This window comes from Dermacentor andersoni, chromosome 3, assembly GCF_023375885.2.
Source record: "Dermacentor andersoni chromosome 3, qqDerAnde1_hic_scaffold, whole genome shotgun sequence".
NCBI classification, from domain to species: Eukaryota; Metazoa; Arthropoda; class Arachnida; order Ixodida; family Ixodidae; genus Dermacentor; species Dermacentor andersoni.
The window spans coordinates 137256317-137258928 of record NC_092816.1 but is presented as its reverse complement, the minus strand read 5'-3'; the positions used below and the strand labels follow the sequence as shown (position 1 = coordinate 137258928).

Below are 2612 nucleotides of genomic sequence, written 5' to 3'. Positions count from 1 at the left end.
GAATCAAACGCTTTCTCGTAATCAATGAAAGCTATATATAATGGTTGGTTATATTCCGCACATTTCTCTATCACCTGATTGATAGTGTGAATATGGTCTATTGTTGAGTAGCCTTTACAGAATCCTGCCTGGTCCTTTGGTTGACGGAAGTCTAAGGTGTTCCTGATTCTATTTGCAATTACCTTAGTAAATACTTTGAAGGCAACGGACAGTAAGCTGATCGGTGTATAATTTTTCAAGTCTTTGGCGAAACGAAGTGTACTTCGTTTGTGTTTAAATTATCATCTGTCGGATGTGTGGATTGGGAACACTGACCATTCGTATGGAGGTGCACTTGTCGTGTATACAAATTTTTAAATGTATTTTCCGCTGTACAAACACACCCCTGTGATAGCCTAAGGGCACTGCACTTTGTATAAATAAATTATGTATTATGAAAACTCACCATTCCTGTGTCCTTCAGAAAAGGTTGACAACTGCGCTGCGCTGCTGCCTTCCTCTGAGGAACACGTCTTGTGGTGCCAGCACCTGGATGTCTCCTGGCTCCTCTGGCTCCTCAGCTGGTGGCACTTCCCCACCATAATCCTCCAATGTCCAGTCGCCCGCGTCCAAGGCAATGTTATGGAGAGCAACGCATGCATAAATGATTCGCGCTGCTCTATCGGGGCTGTACAGCAGTGTCCGAAAGCGCTGCAAGCAGCGGAACTTGCTTTTCAACACCCCGATACATCTCTCCACAACATTGCGCATGGATGCGTGCTCCTGGTTGTAGTGGCCTTCAGAGCTGGTGCCAGCATGGCTGCCAGGTACTGGAACAAGCAGCCATGGCTCGAGAGGATATCCTGAGTCTCCTATTGCAGAAAGTGACAGCTGAGTGCTCTGCCCTAGTTAGGGGTACGCATTACGAATACTAACCAAGCAGATACTCGCCAGGCTGCAGTTGTGCGGCTAGGCGTGCACGCAGTGGGTTACGCTGCCACACCCAAGAGTCGTGGCACGAACCAGGGAACCGGGGGTCCACAACAAGAATGCGAAGTTCCGCGTTGCAAACCTGCAATGGGGAGCAATACAAAATAGCGCTGCAGATATGCTCAAAATCCGTTTTGCCATTCATATGCACAAAAGAATACACGTACGCTGGTACAAGTAGCAGACTGTTTCAGCCATAGGCGTGCACAGGGTCTTGCAATTGGGGGGGTGGCAATGCGCCACCCCCCCCCCTTATGTGGACGCCTATGGTTCGCACTAATTGATAGCTAAATGAAAACTCGAGGCCCGATATTGCGCAAGAACCTCCATACGAGACAAAGCCAGCCCATGCAATGGTTGTAAGTACTTGCGTGTTCAAAATGCTTCTATCGTGTCTTCCCTACAGTGTATCCATTTCTGCTACGACTGCTGCCCATTTAAAACACAATTTTGGAACGGCAGACTGATTATCCACAACACATGGCACTCATCATTACTCCCGACATGTCAGATTTCAACGAGCTCGTAAACAGTTCCCCGCATGTCCTCTTTTAATCGTTACATTACTTGTTATGCCAGCTTGGGCATTAAACCGAACAATTGCAACTATGGGCGAGTAAAAATGGCAACCACAGTTTGAAGTAAAACATTCCAACGGTACTTACGACCATGACGTTTAGGGCGTAATAACCCTTCCTCGACATGAAGCTCGCCGTGTCAGCCGGGCTGAGTCCCTCTGGCTTCATAATGGCGATCAATGTGCCATCGACGCACGCTAGCACGCCTGGAATGGCGCCGCGTCGCGCAAACGCCGCCTTTGCCTCATCCTTGGCAGCCGGTGTCAATGGAAAGTCCACCAACTTTCGCCGGGCAGACACGGAAATGATGGCCTCCGTCACCTCGTGAATGGTGCTGCTCACGGCCGACTGTGCCATGCCTACGTGTTCCTCGCGACCAACGCTCCTCTGGAAGCTTCCGGTGCCGAAGAATCGCAGCGCGCACAACACTTTCCTTTCTGTGGAAAGGCCACTGGCTCGCTGGCATCCAATGATAGGGTCAAGCTCGTCGCACAAGCTACGCACTGTTCGTTTGGACAGACGAAAATACTGCCGGAACTCTTCTTCCGTCAACTCTTCAAATGCATCATCTACCTCGGGTCGTCGTCTCTGCGCGACTGCAGCAGCCGCACAGGCGACACGAAAAGGCACGGCAGAGAAAAACGCCATGTTCTCCAACTGTTGGGAGCGCGGAATCGGATTGAACCGGATACGAAAGATGCTAACTGTCCCAAGCACTTACGTTCTAATCCAATCCAAGCCGTCTGGTAGCCGTTCTAATCCGTTCTATCGCTCCGGACGGACTCTCCGTCCGTTCCGTGGCGTTCGTCCGTTAGCAGACGACACGGAATGATTATGCGCAGCAAGACGTCACGGCTCACGTGACAATTGACGTCATGGTATTCGTCGCGGTTCAAATTGACCAATCGTGTGCGGCTCGATGGAACGGTCCGCCTCCGTTCTATTTTGGAACGCGTACAAGATCGCGCCCCTAATGACTAAATAAATAAAAAAAGGGAACAAATGCCTTAGGTGTAAAAAACTTTCGACAGCGTCCACACTCGCTGAGCATTCGCACAACTCTAC

General features: G+C 50.1%; 1 protein-coding gene across 1 annotated transcript; it reads right to left on the bottom strand.

The window, feature by feature from the left end:
* Positions 1-910: 910 nt before the first annotated feature.
* LOC140216546 (putative nuclease HARBI1) lies at positions 911-2195 on the bottom strand. The gene is made up of 2 exons (XM_072286912.1): positions 1635-2195; positions 911-1051 (listed from the first exon to the last, which is right to left on the bottom strand). Exons 1-2 carry the CDS (start codon positions 2193-2195, stop codon positions 911-913), a joined length of 702 nt encoding a protein of 233 aa, XP_072143013.1.
* Positions 2196-2612: the final 417 nt, after the last annotated feature.